This window comes from Chaetura pelagica, unplaced genomic scaffold, assembly GCF_000747805.2.
Source record: "Chaetura pelagica isolate M959 unplaced genomic scaffold, ChaPel_1.0 scaffold96, whole genome shotgun sequence".
Lineage (NCBI taxonomy): Eukaryota > Metazoa > Chordata > Aves > Apodiformes > Apodidae > Chaetura > Chaetura pelagica.
This window is the reverse complement of record NW_009953723.1, coordinates 511,126-533,563: the sequence shown is the minus strand read 5'-3', so window position 1 is coordinate 533,563 and position 22,438 is coordinate 511,126. Positions and strand designations below refer to the sequence as shown.

The following is a 22,438-nucleotide window of genomic DNA, read 5'->3' as shown; positions in this document are numbered from 1 at the left end:
GATATTCCTTTTTAAAATGTTGTTTTCCTCCTACTCATGCAGTTTATGGGAATAGAAGTTTACTGGAAGTTTTGAAATTCTGTTATTTAGCCATGATCCTGGGAGAAAATATGTCTAGTCTTGGCATTAATGGTAAGAAGCATGATTATTTTTTTTTTTGGTATGTCTTTCAGCTCTTGCAATTATAGATTTTAAAGCTAGAAGGGATCACGAGATTATTTTGTCAGTCTTTTTGGATCACCTGTATGCTAAGAATTTACTGCATTATTCTTCAATGTATATCCAAGTCCTCACATCAGGAGGTTTTCTGGATTTACTTGCAGGATGGGTGATTCACTGGGGATGTGATCAAGGGGGTTTTCCCCTCCAACCTCCACAGAAACAGGAGATAGGATTCACTGGAGTGGGAAGAGAGCTTCAGATGTTGCAGGTCATCTGTGCAAGGCCAGGACTAGGAGTGGGACCATCTCCTTGCTCTTGCTACAGCTTGCACAGGGCATGACCCACAGTCTGTGGAGGTTTTGTGCTCCTTCTGCTTGCAAAAAGAGCTGCAAATCTGATGTGTGGTGGCCCAGAGACCAGAGTATTTCTACTGGGCACCTGGCATGGGTCTCTGGAGAGGGAGGGGGAAACAAAAGAAGTCCTTGTGGCCAAAGTGAGACCCCAATCAGGGTCATGCACACACATTTTAGTTGCACCAATCCCAGTAGGCAAGATGCCTTGGGCTGGCTGTGGGTAGGAGCATTTTGGAGGATGCAAGTCCCCAGCAAACACATCTTGCCCTGCTGAAGTGTTTGGGAACAGAAGTGGTTTGGGATTTGGTGACCCAGAATACTCTTGCTCTGGAGCAACATCATACCAGCATGGACAAGAGTACTGCTCCCTGTGCTATTAGGAAATCTCAAACTGTATAAATTTACCCCAGGTTTCTTCCCTTAAGTCTCATGCTCGTGCTCTCTAAACAGACCCACAGTATCTAAAGAGTCTTTGCTTAGCATGTTGGCAAATATTTTGGTTATTTTATAAGTATCTTGTCTTTGATTAAGGCCCAGGTGGCTGAGAGGTGTGTGCATGTGTGCACCTGTGTGTGCATGTGTTTTTTCTTCTGTTTTTATAGCTTGAGACTGTAAGACAAAACCAATTAGGTTTGCAGTTAATGCCTCATGGCATCATTACAGAGGCTTTCCTCTTGAATATGCAGGATTTTCCCCCCAGACGTGCACAAAACTCCTTTCTGAGAAAGATGCATTTTAGAGATGTCATTCTCCTTACAAATTGCTTCTCTCTTGGTGAGCTCTAATTATAGAAGCTGCAATGATGTGTGTGCACGCATGAAGGAGGCAACAGGAATTTCAGATAAAATCAATTCACTTAAACTAACTGATGTTAAAGGCTTGGGCTGCTCGTTACAACGAGCTGGAAGAGAAGTGCTGATTGACCTCCTCAGATCTCTAGGGGGTGTTAAACCATCTCAAGTGTGGAATTATTGCAGGGAGTGAGACAGCAGTGGGTGAGACTGAAAACCATTGATTTTCACCTGTTTTGGGGGAAGTTACAAGATAATGAACTTTCCAACCAGACTATGAACTCATTGGAACTGAATGGGTGCTTAGGGGCTGATCCCTACCTCCTGGACAAGCCTTCAAGAGCTTCAAGACTTCCTTTACTTGTATTCAACAGGAAAAGCTTTGTGTTTTCAGGGAGAATTAGCTACTATGACTTTCACATGCCAAGTGTGGTGTTCTCCATGCTCTCCTGGACTTTATTTATCCAATGCTGACCAGCAGCAAAGTCAGTCTGCAAAGCATCTCCTTTTCCAGCAGATTCATATGCCCCACCTAGTCATCATGATCTGTCTTGTGGTCCCCCAGTAGAACTGGTGCAAGGGTAGCCTCTAGGAGCTACAAGATTATGAAGAGTTTGTGGGAGACAACTTTTCACCATTAAAGGGTCTCTTGTTGCCCATGAGCAGCACCATTTTACACATTTTAGCAGAAGTAGAACAACCCCTGCAGAGCTGCTGCTCTGAAGTACTTGAGCAGTGAGGTTGGATGAAGCAAATCAGAATATAGTTAGGAAAGATTATAGTCCCCCTGATGCCTGCATCTTCATCACTGTTTTATTTGAGGAGGAAGATGAATGGCTTGATGAGGAGCCATAGAATGACTGAGATTGGAAGGAACCTCTGGAGGTCATCTAGTGCAATCTCTCTGCTTGAGCAGGGCCAAGTTACTCAAAACTCTGTCCTGACAGCATGTAAAAGATGGGCTGAAGCTTACTGCAGCTGAACATGGACACTGGGGATCCACCATCCAGGCAAGAGTTGGAGGGAGTTTTGAGTGCCTTTCAGTTTCAGTCCACCCTTCCGGAGGAGCGGTGAGGAGGGGACTTTGAGATGTGGCACATCTCAATCTCCCTGAGCTGCTTCATGAGCTCTGCATGGTGGTGGCTGCTGCTGACTTCACAAGTGGTGTGTGGAAAAGCATTTGGTAAGAGGCAGAAGGAGTGAAGGAAAGGAGGAGAAGGCAAAAGGAGAGATGAAAGGAAGAAGAAGGCAGTCCAACATCTCTGTTGGACTTTTCTGGACATGTGCAAAACCAGCCTGGATGCAGACCTGTGTAATGAGCTCTAGGCAATCCTACTTTGGCCAGACAGGTTGGTCCAGCTGATCTCTAGAGGTCCCTTCCAACCCCAACCATTCTGTGATTCTGTGATCTCCACACAGACACCCCAGATAGGTCCTCACTGAGTGGCCCTCTTGACTTGTGGAAGGATAAGCCCCCTGCCCCAGCCACACTGGGCACAGGCTCTAGCTGCTTGTCTAGCTGCTTGTCCCCAGCAACTGAATGCTGGTTGATTCAACAGCAGCATGAGGGAAGTGGGGGAGGAGGGATTTGACAGCAAATGTTTCTTCCACTAAAAGCTATTTTATTATTGTAGTCCTGACGTCAATGAAAATCCAGAGAGCCATGGCTGGCAACACACTCCTCAAGTGGTCAGATCTGCCAATAATAATAGTGTAAACAAAAGGCAGCAGTTGTAACAGAAAATCAGGGTGTTAGCTCTTAACAATATTTGATAGGGAAGGATTTATTTGACCTCAGCTGCAACAACATGTCATGGGGAGAGTGTGAGGAAATGATTGCAGCACTTTGCCAGGATGTTTGAAGAGAGGCTGCAAATGGAAGGGGGACATAAAAGAGTTTAAAATGGTATTTCTTTAGTTCACTAACAAAATGACTGCTACCTTCATGAAAATGAATGTCTACTTTGGGATTCCTTGAGATTTAAGGAACTAAAGGGTTAACTTCTTTGCTGTTTGCACATCTCCAGGAGTTTCTCCCTTGGAGCCTAAAACCTTTCAGATGGATTTTGTTTTTCACCACTTTGCTGTGTCTTGTATGTGCATTTCTCTCTGCATGAGCAGTGGTTCTGATAGTGGGGTGATGTAAATAATTGATTTGTATTTACTTTTTGAGGTTTTCCTCCTTATGGCTCATAAAAATGTGTTGAATATATCTGAAAGTGGGGGAAAAAAAAGAAAAAGAGAATAGTTGCACTAACTGAAACAGTTGGAATAGAAACATCTTTGGTTTTTGTCTGGTTTTGTTCTTCTTTTGGGGGCTCAAATGTGGGCAAATTTTGAGAATACTTAGTATTTTAGTTCAAAATGTCAAAATATTTCCCTCAGAAAGCTTGCAATGAGCTGCTTCAACTACAATAAAAGGAAGAAGAAAAAAACCCACAACCTTTCAGCTGAAACCAACTTACTGAGTTTGTCATTTGTTGCTGTTGACCTCAACCACAATGCTTTAGCTAATAAGCCAGTTGTCTAAAAAAATTAATTCATCCTTTTCTTCATCAGTTTTCTGTCACTTCCACTTCCTCATACTCATCAGTACTGCAGTTCTATGGATTTATTTATTTTTTTCATTTCCTAGACAAACACTTCAGCCCATGTTTGCTTTTGGAAGAAAGGTGAGAGAGTGTGTTCAAGTACATAATAGAGTTGTTTCCACTAAGATGAAGAGCAAAATCTGGTCTGCAGATATTTAATGAGTCATGCTGAGAATGAGGAGAGTGAAGTTCTGCTGAATTAAACAGCAAAAGGCCAGTTTTTGTCTTGCAGGCAAATTACTGATGGATCTGAGGATGCAGGCCCCTCTAAGTACTGAAAGGAGTTCTGAAGACTCCCTGGAGCCTTCTCCAGGCTGGACAACCCCAAATCTCTCAGTCTACCTTCACAGGAGAAGTACTCCAGCCCTCTCATCTTCATCATAGGTAGAATTCCTTTATGCTGCAATTCAGGTGCTCTCCTGCTGACCTGGGATCCTTATCCAGGTCCTTCTCTCACTTCTCCAGCAAAGCTCTCATGCACGTGCTGTCCTGTCCTCCTACAACTCTTCTTCTCGATGGACACACAGGTTAGGAGATAGGGCTATGGAGAGACTGAGTGACTTCACAGGGTGCCAGTGGCAGGAGCAGTAAGGGGAGCACACCCTTCTTCACTGAGCGGGTTATCAAACATTGCAACAGGCTGCCCAGGAAAGTGGTAGAATCATTGTTTCTGGAGGTATTTAAAAGCCGTGCAGATGAGTTGCTGAGGGACACGGTTTAAGGGTGGACTCAGTAGAGTCAGGTTAGCAGTTGGACTTGATGATGTTAACAGTCAGACTTGATGATATTAACAGTCTTTTCCAACCAAGATGATTCTGTGATTCTCCCACCCAATGTTAATCTCCATCTGAGTGTCACCAATTTGGAGGCACTGTGTCTTGCTGCTGTCATTGTTACTGTTAGATTAGTGACACATCCCAACCCTGGAACCCGTTCCAGTACAGTGGTAGTAAAGATAATCACATTAATTATGCATATTACCTGCTGAGATCACACATTCTTACTAATTTTTACTGGTACATTTTAATCCAATATGTTTTGGGGGTGGTTTTTTTTGTGATCAAATTTACATGGCAGGATTTTTTTTTCATAGAACCCATTATTTACAAGAAGTGAAAAAAAAATACCCACTTACCTGGAAGTTTTCACCTGGAAAGCTGTGGTAAGAGAATGTTTCTAAAGGTTTCTGTCTTTCCTCTGTATGGCTGATTATTCTGATACCACTTCCTTGCAACACATGCTCTTAATCAGAAAAGAAAAATCATCTCCACATTGTCATTAATAGCCTGGATCTTTTAAAAGATATTTTCTAAGGCAATTAGTGCTGAGTGCATTAATAAGACCAGAAGAGGAGCTGATTAAGAGCTAGTTTAAAAATAAAAAGTGTTTTGTAATTTATATCACCAATAAATCTTTAAATAATAACATTTCAAAAATATTTAGGTTCTTCATCTTTTTTTGTTGGCTGTTTCCATGTTCCATTTCCAGCAGCTCAGGCAGTGAGTGTAAGATTGATCCTTTCTATGTTTATTTTTCAGTCTATTCCTTTACATTTTCCCATATTCCTGGTGCTGGTGTCTGTGTTTGCATGAGCACAGCACTGCAGACTATCCTGGCAGGGTAGCAGTGCCAAAATCAAACCTTCTTTCACTCAGGTTTTATAGAATCATAGAATGGTTTGGGTTGGAAGGAACCTAGAAGATCATCTTGTTCCAACCCCCTGCATGGGCAGGGACACCTCCCACTAGACCAGGTTGCACAAAGTTTTGTTCAGCCTGGCCTTGAACACCTCCAGGGAAGGGGAAGCCACAACCTCCCTAGCAACCTGTTCCAATCCCTCACCACCCTAACAGTAAAGAATTTCTTCCTAACATCTAACCTAAATCTCCCCTTTTTCATTCTAAAACCTTTACCCCTCATCCTATCACTCTACACCCTGGTAAAAAGCCCTTCCCCAGCTTTCCTGGAGCCCCTTCAGGCACTGAAAGGTGCTCTAAGGTGTCCCTGAAGCTTTCTCTTCTCCAGGCAGAACAGCCCCAACTCTCTCAGCCTGTCTCCAGAGCAGAGCTGCTCCAGCCCTCTGAGCATCTCTGTGGCCTCCTCTGGACTTGCTCCAAGAGCTCCATTTATCTACTCATACTACCTCATCATTAAAGAAACCAAACAAAATAAAAACATCAAATGGCCCTGTAGAAAAAAACCCTAACAATAAATCAACAAAAAAAACCCTATATGGGTGTACAGGTAGACACAGCCTTAATTCTTGCTTCTGCTCCTGTTTTGGAGCATGAAGAAAGGAACATGATTAGACTTTCCATCTTGGAAAGCAGGAAGCAATGGGATTTGATAGGGAAATTTTTCAAATGAATTGGTATTTTCCAGTACATTGATTTGTTTCAATCAAAAATGAATTGTCTTTTTAACTCTCTCCTAATCCACTACCAGTTAAATAAATAAATAAATAAGCAAAGTGCTTTGTTTTATTTAAAACCTCCTTAACTGCATTTTTGTAATACAGCAGAATTATTCAAAACCTTTTAAATTTTGCTTCCCCTTTGCTTAAAAATGGATAAAAGCTCATTAATTTTAAAACTGTCCAACCAAAGCAAATACTCCACGCTCTGCCAGAATTAGCATCTACTTAATCCCTTGTCTGGTTCCACTCTTCATCAAATTTTACTTAAAATTTTCAGTCTGCTTTGCAGTTCACCATCATGGAAATTCAACATTCTTCCTAATTCTCCTGACTTGACAAGGGCACCTCTGCAGATGGGGATGTCTGTGGCAAGAGTTTTCATCCTTCTCTGAATTACTTTATTAATTGTATAGAGATATGAGCAGGTGAAACAGGACTGAGAATCCTACCAACTCATTTCCCATGGGCTGCCAGGCTCTTCTGACCTTCAAATCACTCTTACCCATCATGTCACTGCCACAAACTGATGGGGTTTTTTATTCTAGCAACAGTCTTGTGAGACTTTGGCATTTCCTTCTACTAATTCAACAAGAGCTGCTGTTCTTCTTGCTGTAGAAATTAGAAGTAGTGTGAGGTGGGTTGGTTTCATTCTTTTTTGGTTTTCCTTTTGTTTTGTTCTTGCTTAGTTAGTTGGTTTTGTTTCCTTGCCTAGAAGGATGAGAATAGATTTTTCTGGCAACAATCTGGTTTACTGTAGATGTAGAGAATATCAGGTTTGATACTGTAAATGGTAATGTGCTGGTAAAGATCTGGTGGATTTCTAGTGTCCTTGCAAAAGCAGGGAACCTCTTAATAATAAATTGAAATAAACTCTAAGGGTAATAAGTAGCAAAGTTGGTTGGTTGGTTGGTTGGGACTTTTTTGTCCAGTTATTCTGGGTGTTATCCAGCTTCATCCCAAGCTGGAAACATTCTCCGAACAGCATCTCTGCTTTGTTTTACTCCTCTTGTTTTACTGTGTGGTGTAACCCATCTTTGTGGTGACATTTCATGCCAGCAACTTTCTCTAATACTGTGTCTAGACAATAATGGAATTATTTTGGTTGGAAAAGACCTTGAAAATCATCAAGTCCAACCATTAACCCAGCACTGTGAAGTCCACCACTAAACCATGGTTTTAAGCACCACATTTATGCCTAATGATGTCTTGGATGTCTCTGTTCCTTGTCAAGATTGTGTGTGCAACCCTTTCAAGCTATTGGTTGTAGCTTTGCTGCTCAGTCACAAAGCAAAGCTTCAGGCAAGACTTCTGTTGCTCACGTCTGGCTGCATGGAATGACATGGTGTTCACCAAGATGGGCACATCTCCACTTGGCCAAGAGTCAATGGCCAGTGGATACTGGATGAATGTGTGTGTCAGGGTTAGATCTCAAGGCAACTTCTCTGGGTGGACTACTCAGATATCTCTCTTACTTGTCTTAACACTGTCTGGGTAACATCGGGGGGCTGGTTTTGTTGACTACTGCTATGAGATTGGTGGAGATGTACCCTCTGCAACATAGATCCAACCATTAACCCTACTCTACCAAGCCCAGCACTGAGCCATATTCCCAAGCACCACATCTAGACAACTTCTAAACACATCCAGGGATGGTGACTCAGCCACCTCTCTGGGCAGCCTGTTCCAATGTCTGACAACCCTTTCAGTGAAGAAGTTCTTCCTAATGTCAACTCTAAACCTCCCCTGGTGCAGCTTGAGGCCATTTCCTCTTGTTCTATCGCCAGTTACTTGTGAGGAGAGACCAGCCCCTGCCTCTTTACAACCTCCTTTCAGGTAATTGTAGAGGGTGATAAAATCCCCCGTCAGACTCCCTTTCTTCAGACTAAACAGCCCCAGTTCCCTCAGCCACTTCTCATAAGACTTGTTCTCAAGACCCTTCACCAGTGTTCTTTGGGCACACTCCAGCTCCTCAATGTCTTTCTTGTGTTGAGGTGCCCAAAACTGGACATAGTATTCAAGATGTGGCCTCACCAGTGCTGAACACAGAGGGACGATTACCTTCCTAGTCCTGCTTATCATACTATGTCTAATACAGACCAGGATGCCATTGGCCTTCTTGGCCACCTGGCCACACTGCTGGCTCATGTTCAGCTGCCTATCAATCAGAACCCCCAGGTCCCTTTCTGCTGGACAGCTTTCCATAAAAAATAACTTCAGCAGAAATAATGCAAAGCAAATCTGATTTAATCTTGTCTCTGCTGTAAAATTGGTGATCAATGTTTCCTTTTGTCTGTGAACTGCTTCTTGGAGTTATGCAGCTTTGCGTTTTGCTGGCTGAGGACTTGGTGTTGTGCTTGGAGTTGCAAGGGTACTGGAAGGAGGAGAGGAAAATGGCAGAACACTCCAGGGTACAATGCTCCATCCAAGAGACTTAGGAAAAAATTCTCTCTGGCTGATTTAAAATGGGAGCACACAGATTGTGTGCAGCCCCTCTCCTTGTGTAGGTAGTGAGCAGATAGTGTCTCACTTCTGTATCTTCTTTAATTTCTGAAGTTGATTTTCACTGCAAGTTGGTGCTCACCCTCTATCTTCTCTTGATTTCTGCAAGGGATGCTTCTCCTTGCCTGGACTGTCCCTTGTGTTGCCTCATTTGCTGCCAGACACTTGCCAAGCTGCTGAAATTTTGGTCCCACTGCCCTAGACCTCACTTGCACAGGGAACCCTTTTTTCTGAGTATTCTCTGTCCTTGGACTTTCAGGCTTTCCTGGGCATAGACTCTGTATTTATTATTCCAGATATATATAATGTACATATATTTATAGCTTTACATTTTTCCCTAGGATCTTCCAAGAGAGAACCATGATGAGACAACTTATCTTTACCAGGAATACTTGTACTGAGGACACTGTGAATTGCAGTTGCTACTCTGGGAATATATTGACTAAAGTACAAATCTCAGAGGCTTTACAAAGGCAAATGTATTGAAACTGCTTCAGAGAACATGAGAAAAAAAAAAAAAAAGCATGCCTTGGTGGGATCCTTACCAGCCTGAAATGTTTCTCCCTGCTTGTTTTATCTCCCTGGGTTCCTGCACTCATTGAATATCTCCCCTACACTCAACTTGGCTTAGAAATTATAAAATCTCCATCTCCTCTGGGCTCCCTGGTCCTGGAGAAGGAATAAGATGCTTGATGAGTGAGATGTGTCCATCCAGCTGGGTTGTGAAGGGGTTAAGCCACAGGACTTGAATGCAGGCAAAGCCTGTTGCATTTAATCCTTATTGGAAGGGGGAAACTGAGGATTTAGAGTGAATCATTTGAAATCATAGTGAGCAGGTTGCTCCCTACCTGCACTTTACTCCTTGCAGGAGTTTCAGGGTACAAAAAGGGAATGTAGATACTGATTCACTTTCTGCTAGAAGCTTTTTCAGCAAAGGATGATATTGTAACTTCAGTTAAAATTTTCAAATGAGCAAAGATGCAGATTCAAGAAATCACTGTCTTTTACAGAGCACAGACACAGCTTTTAGTGCTGCATTTGGGATAAATACATTACAATTCTGAGATGTTGAGCTGCCTTACTACAACTGTGCTAAGTCGTGTAAATTGAAAGATTGAATGCTTGCTCTGTTTTTCCTCTTTTCCCTTTTTATTTGAGTTACTGTCATTATTGCTGCTTCTTTTCTGCATCATTTGAGTTACTTCAGGTTTGCTACAGCTTTGAGTTCAGGGAGGCAATTGACTCCACCTGGCTGCAGAAAAGCCATTAGGAGCTTCAAATTAGTGTGAAATGATTAATAGGCAAGGAAGATTAACGTGGGGAACATGGGCAGTTTTCATTAACATTAAACAAAAGGTTGTTCCTGTAGATACCTTCACCATGCGTGTCGTCCTGGACCTCTTGCCATTCCCCTTGGATGTTAATTTTATTCAGATCACTAGAGACAAGACCCCATAAGCCTGCTCAGGGCTTGCATTTGACTTGTCTTGAAGAGGAACCAAAAGACATTTCTGCCTGCCAGCTTGCTCAGATTGCTTCTTCACCTCCTACAGCTGCTGGCAGTGGTGGTTGGAGCTAATGACTGATTGTCAGAGTGTCTGAGAGCCCCAGGGATGCCCTCTTGAGAAGGATGGGGTGAAGCCAACCACAAGTTCCCAGGTTACGTTTTGCTCCAAGCACTGACATCACATCCCTCTACTGGGCCAGTTGTCATCCTGAGCATCTCCACTAGTCAGAGGTGTGATGAGTCACAGATCAGAATTGCACTGGAATGTGGTTGGCAATGCACTCAGAGTCTCCACTGGAATAATGGCTGCAAAAATAATGTGTAAGGCTTGTGTGGATTTTTAGGGTTCTCAATGACTTTCTAGAGCTACCTGAATGTTGCTAATTCTTCAGCCTTAATCCAAAGGTTTTTCTGGACCAATACTGTTGTAGAAGGGAAAAAAAACAATAAAAAAATAGGCTCACTCCTACTGAATGATTTACCACAACCTCTTAAAGGCTTTTTAGATGTGTTGTTCAAAGCACTTACAGCAGATTTTGGCTTCAAACTGGTATGCAAAAGTGCCTGTCTCAATGGGCAGAAGCACAAGGAGCTGGTCCCCAAACATGACTGTCTGAGCTGGATGTTACTGGGTAGTGCAAAGATCCCTCAGGGAGAGCATGAAGTAAAATTCCTCACTGATGAATGACACAAACTATTATCCACTTGTTCTGAGGTAAGTAGGTAATATGTTAAATTATAACACTGTTGGATATTTGCCCTTTGTGGTGTCATATGTTTATTTATTTTTTGTTTCAAGTTAGATAGTGTTGTTATTGCAGATGAATGAGAAGACTTTGAGTTTAGGTGCCAGAGGCTAAAGAGATTTTGCCTCAGGATAAAATAAAGGAATTATTTAAGAACTGGAAAGTGTTGTAAATTTTTTAACAATCATGATTCTATGAAAAGAAGTTGGAACAAGAGGAGTGTCGATCTCTTCTCCCAAGTAGTGAGTGACAGGACAAGAAGAAAAAGCCTCAAGTTGTGCCAGGGGAGGTTTATATTTGAGATTAGGAACAATTTCATAACCGAAAGGGTTGTCAGGCACTGGAACAGGCTGCCCAGGGAACTGGTGGAATCACCATCCCTGGAGGTATTTAGAAGCCATGTAGATGTGGTGCTGAGGGATGTGGTTTCATGGTGTGCTTGGCAGTGTTAGGTTTGTGGTTGTACTGATGATCTGAAGGATCTTTTCAAGCCCGAATGTTTCTATGATTAAATTTTGGTTTTATTTCTATTTTTTTTACAGTTAGTCCAAAATGCTGGGGGTACCACAGAGGTCAAGTTGCCACTATCAGGTTGCATAGCAGATAGGTGTGAGGTGGTGATACATGTCTGGATTAAAACCTGGCTTAGTCTCACTGATTTCTGCCTGGAGGAAGTAATTTCTGGGATAAACTATCCCCAGAACAAGTCCTGAGTTTGTCTTGGCAATAAAGAGCTGAGCAGCCAGCTGACAATGAAAGATGCCTTGTTCCCTCCCACTCCTTTATTTACTAGTGGGCATATTCCCTTGAAGGTTGATTTTGAGGCAGTTTGCTGGGATTACAGGATAGGAAGGGTTAACAGCAGGGAAAAGGCATTGAAGTGAATAGGGACTGTTCAGCTTTGATGACATTCTCTCCTCCTCTTCCCTCTCTGTCCCTCCTCAATCCACTGTCAGAATCATTGCACAAGGAGTAGCTCACACTGTGTTCACTGTGCATCACAGCCTGATGGGATGAAACTATTTCTCTTGTGAAGCAAAGTGATTTTTGGTGCAATAAATTTTTTTAAAAAAGCACATTAACAAGAAGAAGAGCAAATAAATGCATTTCTAGGAGTGTAGCAAGGTGGATTATGAGACAGTGGGTCTACCTCAGGTTGCACATTTCCATAAGATCACATTGGCAGCTGAAGTCTCTCATTGCATTTGGCCAAAGCACATATAAACACTCTTTGCTGTGACAGAGCATGTACTTAATCATAGAATCACAGAATGGGTTGGGTTGAAAGGGACCTTACAGATCATCTAGATCCACCCCCCTGCATGGGCAGGAGCAACTTCCAGTAGAACCCCATCCAACCTGGCCTTGAATACTTCCAGGGATGGAGGTTCCACAATTTCCCTGGGCAACCTGTTCCAGTGTCTTATCACCCTCACAAGACAGAAATTCTTCCAAATGTTTAATCTAGATCTCCCATCTTCCAGTTTTAATCCATTAGCCCTTCTCCTCTTGCTACAAGCCCTTAAAAGCTCACCCTTTCCATTTGCTGCACCCATCTGTAGCTTTCCAAGAAGAAGACACAATTAAGAAACAGTAGGAAAATAGTCAAAATGCTGATGTTGGTTCCTGCTGCTTCAGCAACTGTAATAAATATAACTGGGCAGCACTATCTGCTAGGTGGGCAGAAGGCTGAGCTGACAGCAGAGGAAGTTGGCTTGTCCTGTCTCCTGCCAAGGGGATTCTGCTGGAAAGCAACTGGGGAAAACAAGTACAAAATGCAAACATGGAAATGTCCAGTTAATGAAACAGAGGAGAAACGATTTGTAACATATTGAAACGATCAATAACATATCAAAAGAATCAATAAGATACACATCACAGCCATTCACAGCTTTTCATACCCACAGTGTAAGTAAAAATCACCTTTTCCCACTTGTGACCCTGAACTCTCTCAGGGTTTTGAGGCATACAAAGTATTTACTGGGTAGCAGCAACCTCATACCCCTTCTTGGGGAACCATAATATTTGATCACTCACTTTGCATAGTCAAAGATGTTTAACTATTTATTAGACAAAAATGTACTTCACATTCACTTTCTTGCAGTCTTGGTATGTCTTCACTTAGCTTGGCAGTACAGATGTGTTTTTCCTTTGGTTTCTGCTGCTGTTTTTAAATTGTTTTGCTTGTCTGCTTGAACTGCTGAATCCTTCATGAATAGATACAACGTGTCTCCTTGATGTGTGGAAGTTTGAAATTTGAGCAGTTAAAACAACCTCCTTGTTGCTTTTTTAATTTTCTTTTCTAAAATGAAAACAAAATCAAACCAGGACTGGCAGCATGTTGTAATATGAAATAAAAAGTCCAGGGGCAGGAAATTGCAAGCCAGATTCAATACAGTTTTCTCAGATAAGTCATTCTTCAAGCATTGCATTTTCAAAGTAATTATTTGGAATTTCTGGCCAAAGGTTATATCTGCCTTTGGTTTTTGTTGGGTTGGTTGTTTGTTTTTTCTTTCTATTTAATATGCACTTGTTTGAAGCATATCTAATAGATATTTATAGATTGAGATTTCAAGCCTTCAAGGGGGAGTTCATCATCTCACAGTTCTCTTGCATTTGCCTAAAATAAAAATGTTGAGGTTTAAAAGGTTAAGAATTTCCATTTCTTCAGAGAATGATGCTCACATTCTCCTGTTGTGTTTTGCTTCTTTTCCATTAGGGAAATGTGGTACAGGGTGAGCAAAGTGACCTGCCCGTGGTTACCCAGGGAAGGCTGGGGAAATCCTGCTCTCCAAAATTGGCACCTGAATTTCTGGGTAGTTTTTAAATTTACAGACCCATCTGGACACATAGTGTTGCTCAGTGTTTTTCTCTTGGGGTGTTGCAGGGATTCTGAAGTGCAGGCACGCACAGTCCATGCAATGAAACTGGGGCTTCTCCTACCTTTTGCAACATCTGGAGCATTTCATCTTTGCTTTTGGGGTGGTTTTGGCATTTTAAGTAACTCCTCAGAGGTATCTGCTGGATGCTGTGAATATGCAGGGATTTCCCCATGTGGAAACACATTGAAGTCTGCAGTCTGTACAATTTGGGAGGTTTAATGCAATAGTGTTCCTTGCTGGGTGCTTATTATAGAGGACTTGAAGGGATTTCCATGTGTCATGATTTATCTGAGGCTTCATTCAGCACAGTACATAAGTGTGTAAGGACTCAGCATCACTGGGCCAGGCTAAAAATCTGTTGAGACAAATTCAGTTTTTCACAAAATATGTGGAACTTTCTTCTAGGCATATGCATTTAGAAATTTAGCCAAGCTGAGATCATGTCCTGAGAATGTGTTTGCTTCCTGAAAATCAAAGAAAAACCTCCAAAAAGTGGGTTCAGCACAGTCTGCGAAGATCTAAAATCTTACTCTGTGCTGCTCTTTTATCAGTGTTTTAATGAAAGCTGGATCTTGTTAGTAATAAGTGAAAATCCTGGGGGACGGGTGAGCCCAAGCTAATTTCTTGTGTTCTATGGCCTCATATATAACACAGAGGAAAGGAGTGTCTGGGCCAGCTGATTTAGGAGGAACTCCAGGAAGAGGAGAGTGGTAACATCTCAAGCAATAAGCCCCTGTGCATTTGGATTAAACACCATTTAATGCCCTGGATTTGTGTCAACCTGACAGACTGATCCAGGAATTTATTTACAGCTGGTGCAGGACTGAGCTGTCTCACACGAGTGCTGCTGTGTTGTGAGATGTGTGAGAAGCAGTGGAAAATCCCCTGATTGCACTGTTTGGCTGTGGAGCTCGTCCTTAAGCATTGGAAGATGCATCCTCAGGATCAACCTGAGCAGTGCATCAAGTAGGCTTCTCATTTTGTTCCATATTCATGGGGGGTTTTTTGCCTTTCTCCATAACTGACTTTCTGCTCTTCCCTACGCAGGTCGGGCACGTGGGGTTTTAACAGCTTAGGGAAATCTGGTTGAGGAATGCTGAATCTGTCATAGCTGTAGTCTGCTGACTTGGAAATATGAATCACAGCTCCTTTCTGAGTTTTCTGTGATGCTTCAGCTCGGAGGACTTGCTAATAACAATGGCTGTTTTAAATGCACTGTAATATGGAGGGTGGACAAGCCCCGCAGTGCTTTTGGACTTGACCAAAGATTCAGGTAAAGCAGCTTCTGGGAAACCTGCAAGGTCAGTGGGAGGTAGAATAGGGCTAAAGCATGGGAAAATCTGCTGTAAAGCTGCTGCCAGGAAGCTGGTGACAAAGGCACAGGCATAAGTGAGTGTTTTTTTTATGACTATTCCCCATCAGGAAAACCAGCTCCTGTTTAAAGCTTATTTGAGTGATGTATCCTTTGTAACATAGTACAGCCCAGCTTCACATCATTCTTTCTCTGGGGATGATGAAACTGTGGAGGAACTCAGGATAGTTTAGGGGGGGAATAAAGTTGCAAAATGAAGCTAATGAAAGATAAACAGAAGCAAAAAACCCGAGCAAACCCTCAAATATTTAAAGCCTTTCTTCACTGTTCTCCTTATAGGGTAGACTTGAGTACCTTGGCCAAAGTAGGATGCTGGGAATAAAGCTCAAAGAGGTGGCCTGGGCAGTGGCAACAGCAATTCTTGGCACTGACTTCTTGACCATTGTATTTGGACTATATGGAAGAAATATGAAGAAGTGGAGCCTCTCTTGGGGGCCAATAGATGAATGTGGTGCAGGACCCAGGTGGGCTCCCATCTCCAACCTTCCCCAAAAGCTTGAAGCCCACAGAGCAGCTCAGCTCTGCTCACAGCTTTTTCCCCATTTCTGAAGGTCTTCCTTGTGTGGCCTCCTGCTCTTGCAAGTGCTGGTTAACCATGCTGTTGTGCTTGTGGTTTCTCATTCATTCATCACTCTGACATTCCTATGTGATAAATGAGCAAAAATAATTTGTGTTCTAATAGTTAATAATTCCTACAAGTTCTGCCTTAATCCACATGGGCTGTATCTGCCCTGTTGCAGTAGGATCTTTACTGTCCTGGTAATGCTGGAATGGGTCTTTGCCTCTTCAGTGCAACTTGTGTGATCAAACATTTTGTAAGGCTACATCAGCCCACTCACTCAGGCTAAATTTCTGCAGCAAGGAGGAACCTGCAAAGGATCAGCTGGGAGGTGAGCCCCTTTCAGGTTGATCAGTGGTCTTCAGTATTAATGTATCTTCTCCCTTTTTTGTCTTCACAGCCACCCAGATTGATCCCAGTGAACTGCAAGAACTTTTTCAGGAGACTTCAGCCAATGTCTTCCGAATTAACTCCAATGGTGAGTATAATGGAAGTTTTCCTAGTCAATTGTTTGCTGTCCTGCTGATGGTTCATGTACATGTACAAGGTGTGTGGCAGCTCCTGTTGTCAGGGAGCAAATATTAATGCAGCTTTTCTGCTGCTGCATCTCACAAGCACCAGCACATGTCCCATACACAGTTCTTTATAAGATGTAAAAATATTCCACCATATGTTCCACTAAACAGGCACAGATACATTCCAATCCTTGCTGAGACCACATCCTTTTCTATTTTTAATTGTGTCATCTGTTACAATGGGCAGCTACAGCACAGAAAGGTGGAACAAGCCAGACTCATTTTCTGATGTGTTGTAAGTGCTATTGCACTCAAAGCCTGTCACATGTGCTTGGAAAACATCACTCTCCCTTATAAAAACACCAGCATCAAAACTCTTATATTATTCTTCACTCTGGAGGTTGAGCAGGGAGGCTATTCCTGCTCATGTCTCCCTGCACCCTGGAGATGCAGAGTGCTTCTATCCTTTGGAGACATATTCTGGCTCTTCAGTTTTGTTGAGTTGGGCTGGAGAGATGCATTTTGCAGATAAATATAACCTCACATTGCTGAATGGTAATTAATGTCATGGTATCCGAGCTCCAAAATACACTAGTGTCAGAGTAGGATTTAAAATTATAGGGTGTTGATTTTAATGTGGACCTTGAAATTGCTTCTGAATCACCTGGACAGCTTCTCTGGCTGTTCTGTCCTGTGTCTATGGGGGTTGGCTGACAGAGAGGGTTAGCCTAGGTGTAAGGAAAGGAATTTAATGCCTCCTTGTTTCTGGAATTGTTCCCCACATATCCCGGGGATAAGGCCCCAGTCCTTGTAGGAAGGGATCTTTGCTAGATGAAGGATGGGAAAATAAAATTTCTAAAACATAGTCATCTCTTCTTTAGTGGAGTTGTATATGTTCCATCTGCCAGGAAAATTCAAGCACTGATTTTTTCTATGACTACAAGAGACTGGTGGGTTTTAGTTTACTTTTGACTATCAACATCTTAAGTTCAGGACCTCCTGCGACATGGATTTACCTTGTCCCAGGCTCTGTGAGCCTCATTGCTGCTCTCTGCTACCCCAAAACATGGTGCTAACTTAGGCTCTGGGTAGGCTCCATGAAGTTATTCAAGTGTCCAGCTTGCTGTAGAATCAGAAGGAAAATAGTCATTCATGCTTTCTTTTGTACCTTGGGTTGGGATAATCCTGTGCAAGAAGACAGAGGGATGCTGGCTGGCTGTAAAGCTGTTGTGAAGACCTGGGGGTACTGGTCAATCAAAAGTGGAAGATGAATTCACAGAAATCCCATCATTTTCTGTAATTTGCTAATGGGAATCTGTAATGTAGGTGGAGCCATAACCTCTCAGATGTGCACAGTAGAAGGATGAGTGGCAAAAGGGATCTGAAACGTAGGACATTGCAACTCAATATAAGGAAAAGTGTTCTGGCCATCAGGGAGGTCACCAGTGCAACAGGAGCCCAGAGGGCCTGTGAGATCTCCATCCTTCAAGATATTCAGTGCTTTACAAAACCCAACTTGCTCTTGAGTGGGCCTGCTCTGAGCACTAGAGATCTCCAGAGAACCCCTTCAACCTGTAGGAATCTATGATCCTTTGGTAGTTTGTCAGAATCTCAGTTACTAGACAAGAGGGCTCTGAATGGGCCGAAAAGCAAAATGGAAAATGTAAACTTCATGTCTGTTAATATTATTTTTGTTATTATTTTTCAGAGAAGTAACTGATAGATGATTTTATACAAACAGTGGTTTAAAACATGTGTTATTCATAATTAGATTTTTTGGCTAACTGCTTGGATACCACAAGCTCAATAGCATTTTTCAAAGAGCAGAACTGGAGAAAATCAACCACTGAGAGTCACTTCTGGATTGGCAGAGATATTTGTCTACTGGGATACTGGAAGGCAGTGGTGAGATTGATGTTGCTTGGCGTGAAGGACAACCATGTACTGCAGAAGGTGGAGAGATCCATAGAAACAGAGAATGATTGTAGGAAGGGACCTCTGGAGGTCATCTTGTCCAACCCCTTTACTCAAGCAGGACAACTTAGAGCTTGTTGCCCAAGACCATGTCGAGATGACGTTTGAATGTCTCCAAGGACGGAGACTCCACAACCTCCCTGGGTAACCTCTTCTAGTGCTCAGTCACCCTCACAATAAAAGATTGTTTCCTAGTGTTCAGAAGGAACTTCCAACATTTCAGTTTATTCCCATTACCTCTGATCCATCACTGAAAAGAGCCTGGATACATCCTGATTGCTCCTTCCCCTCATGTATTTATATAAATTAATAAGATGCTCCCTCAGCCTTCTCTTCAGGTTAAACAGCCCCAGTTCTCTTGTCCTTTCTGCATAGGAGAGGTGCTCCAGATCCTTAATCATCTTCGTGGCCCTTTGCTGAACTCTCTTAAGTATGGCCATGTCTCTCTTGTACAGAGAAACCCAGAACTGGACACAGTACTCCAAGTGTGGCCTTAACAGTGCTGAGTAGAGGGGAAGGATCACCTCCCTTGTCCTGCTGGCAGTGCTTTGCATAAGGCAGCCCATGGATACTATTCACCAGCAAGTTCCCATCCCACTCATGTTCAACTTGGTGTCTGCCAGGATCCTTAGGTCCTTATTCTTGAGCTTTTCCTTGAGAGAACTCCAGTGCTATGACCTGGGCTTGTGGCCACTGTGGCATCTTGAACATCCTCGGCTGTGATGCTTGGGTTACAGATGGATATAACCCTAAGTTAACCCATGGAAATATCTGCATTAGCATCAGTCTTGGTTGCTCCAGCACTGAGAGTTTTACCTTGACAATGGTATTGATGAATTGTTAGTAGCACTTCTGCTCCAAACCAGGGGCTCAGTGTGAAGCTTTGCAACCTGCTCACAAGTCTGTGTGTGCTATTAATACCTAAATTAGTCAGGTTAGGGCTGACTGATAAGTGTCTGTGCCACGATCACAACTGCTGCAGTGGAGTTTATCCTGAGAAACCCTGAAGTTGAGTGGTGCATCCTTTTAAAAATGCCACAGTCCTGTTTCTGCTTTTATTCTTTATTAGAATTGCATGAATCTATTCAATTAGCTTTTGAGCAACGTCTGGTTGTCCTTGTGTCTCCTCTTGAGATCGTGTAGAGTTTGTGATGATGTGCTTGCTGTTAAGAGTTCCCTGTACTGAGTGCTCTGTGAAGCAGGTAATGATAGTGCCTGTACTTAAAACTATTTTGCAAAATTGGAGAGGATGCAGAGAAGGACTGTGACAACTGTTTGAAGTCTGCAAATCTGGCTTTAGAATTCATGCCATCTGAACTTCTGTTTGAGACGTCTAAGAGGACTAGATCATGGTGTCTAAGTAACCCAGTGGGAAGAAAGACATCAAATAGCTAACATGGGGCTTGTTAATCTAACATTCTTATAATGACGTCAGGAGATCGGAGTCAAAGCTAAACAAATTCAGTCTTTCTCTCTGAGGATAATTAGCCATTAGAACTGATTATTGAGGAAAGTGAGGGACTTGGCATTGCTTCGAAGCTTGAAAGCAAGATTTGAATGTCTTTATAAGAAATACTTTAGTCCAGCTACAGCCAAGGGTCTTGATGTAAGAGTGATGGGATAAAATTTTACGGTAGGAGATCAGATTGGATAATCAGAATTGCTCTCTCTGGCCATTAAAATCTATGAATCTATGAATGGTTTTTAAGTGCTTCTAGGTTGAAGAAATGCCCATGAGATAATCTACTTCCATGACCCTGTTCACCACCCATATTACTTTTTTTGGCTGCTAGAGTCAGTTTTGTTCAGGTGCTGTGTGGCTTCTTCCTCACCTTTTCCACAAAAGCTTTAAAAGAGAGGGATGCTGAGTGTAGTGCTAAGATGAGCAGACCTAATCCACATTAGGTAGAGAACTTTGCAGGGTTATAAAATGAAAATAGATGCCCATGACCCCTCCTGCCCCTGTACAACTGTACCATATGGTCTCTTCAGGAAACCCAGCAGGCTCCACCTCAGAGCATCCAGCAGAAGTCAGAGATGTTGTTTGTGTACCACCAAGCAAGCCACTGAGCAGGGACCAATCAGCTGCATTGCAGATGCTCACCAGATGATAGTTTCTACTCCTGTTGTGCTGGGCATGTTGTGTTAAACATCCTTCAGGGTTGTATAAATCCAATCCAAGTTTGGTTTGGAGACCAAACTAGGGATCTGAAATGCTGGAAGTGTCATGAGTTCCTCATGCTATGCTGCTGTTTGAACTGCCAAAATGCCACGTTGTGGGCAGTCTCTGCTGTATTTTTTTCTGTCATTGGGGAATTACTATTTTTAATGAAACAAAAAGTCAACTTTATACTGGAATTTTAAAGCCTATTTAATTTTTATTGACTATCACTACAAACATAATAGACATTGCATACTTTGTCCCTCTTTGCTCTCCTTACTCTTTTTGTAGAAGTGTGAGCCTTCAGGAGGATTTCAATTCTTCCTGGGCCAATCAAGACTGGCCTTCTGACCATCTTTGTAGCTCTGAGCTGACCTTGGCTGATTTCACATAGAAAAGCCTCCTGTTCCATTTCTGTTGCTCTGAAAATGGGTAACCTCCTCATGTGTTGAATAAAAATCTTAGCCAGGACAGCTGGTTCTCCTCATGTGCCACTGGATCACTCTTTGGCCAGGTCTTGTGCTTGAAGACTTTTTTATCCTGTGTCCTACAGAAGTGTCAAAGGGTGAGAGAGAGTTTCTTCCCATTCTTTACATCTGTTTTCTTTCTCTCTAATTCTTTGGGGACTGTTGAACATAGGGAACTTTGTCTAATAGTGATTTGACTCTCATTAATTCTATAAGGCTTTTATTTAGTTGAGTTTTCCTTTTGTGGGAAAAAAAAACCAAACCCAGACAACAAGGAACAAACAAATAAAACCAAACTCAAAAAGAAGCTCAAGTACTGGCTGAATTCTTATTGTTGGCTTTATTTCCTCCTTATTTTTATGGAGGTTTTGCATTTCTTTCCAAATGCATCTTTTAGCTGCCTTTCAGTAAATTCCTTACAAATAAATAGAACAAATAGCACTTGTAAAAGGACTTTGTTTGGTGCCTCATGTCTAGAGGGCAAATCAATGGAGGATATACTGGAGGAATCAGACCTTTTCTGGCCAGAAGGAGAACTTGAGGGCTCTAAAGAGTCTCTTCCCTGTCTAATTGTTACTTGCTCAATAATGAAACCCCATGACATATTGGTGCTCTGCTCATTCCCATCACCTTCATCTTAGAGGCTGAGCAAAGGATTTTTCAGCATTCCTCAGGTGTGGTGAAGTCTCCATTGTCCTCTCAGACTGGTTTCTTATCATCCATTTGTTTTAAAGGTAGTAATGGTATGGAGAACTCTCAGTTTATATAAATCAGTGCAACTCCAATAGCAGTGATCTCTTCTGAATGTGAAGAACTTGCATATGACTTTTAAAAATTAAGTGTACAAGGCTTTTAAAGTAAGACATCTGTTTCAACACTGGTTTCACAGCATCTCATCAGCACAGCTTGATGTGTGGCTCCTTCAGTAGAGTAACTGCTCACATGGTCAGAACTGGTACATTGAGAGGGATTTTCCACAACCAGCACAGGATCTATGGAGGTTTTGATAGAGCAATTCTTGGCTAAATCAAGGGAGATCTATTCCAAGACAGCTCAGTCCCTCTGAGATCCAGGAGACTCCAATTTGAATGTCAGTTCTGCTCTTTGCCAGGTAAGAGCTGTATCAAATGCCAACCTTTGTTAGAGCTGTATCAAATGCCAACCTTTGTTAGAGCTGTATCAAATGCCAACCTTTGTTAGAGCTGTATCAAATGCCAACCTTTGTTAGAGCTGTATCAAATGCCAACCTTTGTTAGAGCTGTATCAAATGCCAACCTTTGTTCCAGAGTGTGTATCTTGTTCTTTGGGGATAACTGAACTTTAAAGTAAGTCTGTAAACATTATGCTAAAATTAAAATATTAGATACAATTTTAGAATAGGGACTTAAGCCTAAGTAATTTTCTTACTTGACTGACAAGCACTTTGCTCTTGCATTCCTGTCT

At 42.3% G+C, this 22,438-nt stretch overlaps 1 protein-coding gene across 1 annotated transcript in view; it reads left to right on the top strand.

Moving 5' to 3' along the window:
- The window catches only part of TSNARE1 (t-SNARE domain containing 1), a 334,963-nt gene that overhangs the window by 38,279 nt on the left and 274,246 nt on the right, over positions 1-22,438 (top strand). Inside the window, exon 2 of the mRNA XM_010000548.1 lies at positions 16,279-16,356. Coding sequence (XP_009998850.1) covers positions 16,279-16,356 — 78 coding nt within the window. The remainder of the gene's footprint in view (positions 1-16,278; positions 16,357-22,438) is intronic.